This window comes from Perkinsus marinus, assembly GCF_000006405.1.
Source record: "Perkinsus marinus ATCC 50983 genomic scaffold scf_1104296941592, whole genome shotgun sequence".
NCBI classification, from domain to species: Eukaryota; Perkinsozoa; order Perkinsida; family Perkinsidae; genus Perkinsus; species Perkinsus marinus.
This window is the reverse complement of record NW_003212465.1, coordinates 69282-71381: the sequence shown is the minus strand read 5'-3', so window position 1 is coordinate 71381 and position 2100 is coordinate 69282. Positions and strand designations below refer to the sequence as shown.

General features: G+C 47.5%; 1 protein-coding gene across 1 annotated transcript in view; it reads right to left on the bottom strand.

Annotated features, from left to right (window-relative positions):
* Positions 1 to 1999: 1999 nt before the first annotated feature.
* Positions 2000 to 2100, bottom strand: part of Pmar_PMAR001300 (guanylyl cyclase, putative) — a gene marked incomplete at both ends in the record, with an annotated part of 1399 nt that continues 1298 nt past the window's right edge. Inside the window, one exon of the mRNA XM_002781782.1 lies at positions 2000 to 2096. Coding sequence (XP_002781828.1) covers positions 2000 to 2096 — 97 coding nt within the window. The remainder of the gene's footprint in view (positions 2097 to 2100) is intronic.

The window sequence follows — 2100 nt, the reverse complement described above, 5'->3', positions numbered from 1 at the left end:
TTGAGATAGGTTAATCTCGGTTTCACTCGCTGCCCCGCAGTTAATCGATTTCAGGCAAGCATCAACGATCATCGGACTTCCGAGAGCTCCACAGTGGTCTCTAGAATCCTCGAAAGTCGAAGCGCGTTCGTTGGTCATGATGTTTTCCATGCCTTATATCGCTTCCGTCTTGCTGTGCCTTTTGTGTTGTTATATAACACTCTATTTGGACATGCTCATCATCTCGATGCAATACTGCTCTTTCCTCTACTCTATACTCCAATCCCTTCGGATGCCGAGGCGCACAGTCACGGTTGAGCTATCAAGGATAACTAAGGTTAATGCCTTCGCTTCTTTAACGAGAGAAAAATTCTCTAGTACAATATACTAGTACAGTGGGGCAGCTATGCCACCCCAAGATCAATAATTTTTCCGACGGGGCAACTATGCCATACAAGGATCAAAGAATTTCTCCCAGCGGGGCAACTATGCCATCCGGAATCAAACATTCCTTCCGGCAGGGCAACTACGCCACTCCGAGATCAATCATCTTTTCCGCTGGGGCAACTATGCCACTTCAAGACCAATCATCTTTGCCGCTGGGGCAACTATGCCACTTCAAGATCAATCACTTGTTGTCGGCAGAGCGAACTGTGCCATCCCAAAATCATACAATTTCTCAGTCTGTTGAATTGTACATTCGGTGTCCTGCATCGCGTGAGAATGTCATAGGGAGCATTAATTTGCTTCACTGTCCGAACCCTGTATTTCCCCCGTTAACGTTTCTCGGAGCCTCAACCTGGAAAATTTCTGCATTGATAGAGTGATAGCTTTATCAGACATGCCAATATAAACAAGGCCGCTAAAGTGATAAGGCAAGGATGGGAGCGGATCGCTGGAGGATTATCCAACTTCCCGGAAAAAGAGTACCCGAGGTGTCATTTCTATCGTTAGGATCATACTGTAAGGCATGGCTAACTAGTCCAGTGTGCTTCGGTTTGGCAAAGAAGTCTGATGGATCAATTTGCTTCGAGCCAACTGACGCTGACTGCCACGGTGAGCCTATTGCTTGTGGTGCAATGATTACCACTGAGGTTCCTACCACTGAGGTTCCTACCACTGAGGTTCCTCCCACTGAGGTTCCTACCACTGAGGTTCCTACTACTGAGGTTCCTACCACTGAGGTTCCTCCCACTGAGGTTCCTACCACTGAGGTTCCTATCACTGAGGTCACTACTACTGAGGTCCCTACTACTGAGGTCACTACTACTGAGGTCCCTACTGCTGAGGTCCCTACTAGTGAGGTCCCTACTAGTGAGGTTCCTACTACTGAGGTTCCTACTACTGAGGTCTCTACTACTGAGGTCCCTACTACTGAGGTCCCTACTACTGAGGTCCCTACTACTGAGGTTCCTACTACTGATGTCCCTACTACTGAGGTCCCTACTACTGATGTCCCTACTACTGATGTCCCTACTACTGATGTCCCTACTACTGATGTCCCTACTACCGAGGTTCCTACTACCGAGGTTCCTATTACCGAGTTTCCTATTACTGAGGTTCCTACTACTGAGGTCCCTACTACTGAGGTTCCTACTACTGAGGTTCCTACTACTGAGGGTCCTACTACTGAGGTTCCTACTACTGAGGTTCCTACTACCGAGGTTCGTACTACAGAGGTTCCTACTACAGAGGCCGCAAGTACAGAGATTATCGTAACCACGAGTACAACTAGCAGCGTATCCGAGGGTTCCCAAGGCAATTACTGTGGTGAACTCTATGGAGAGAGTTTCAGCGTCGACTTTGACGAAAATGGACGCGCTACTGTCAGTGTCCTAGGACAAAGCGCGGGCGCTGATTATGAAGTTGCGGGTGATGATATCGTCTTCTCCAACTACGATTCTATGCTGCAACAGTTGATTGATATGTTCCATATCAAAAGTATCAGAGGCACTATCATCAGTTCTACTGAGATCCATATCAAAGCAGGTTTCCTCATCGATACAACTCTTACTAGCTGCTAAGGCTTAATGTAGCCTTTACTCCGCGTCTTTTTTTCGATACTTACCTGAGACTTGTCTTCGAGTTGTCCGTTGTCTTCCTGATCGGGCCGTTTACTGA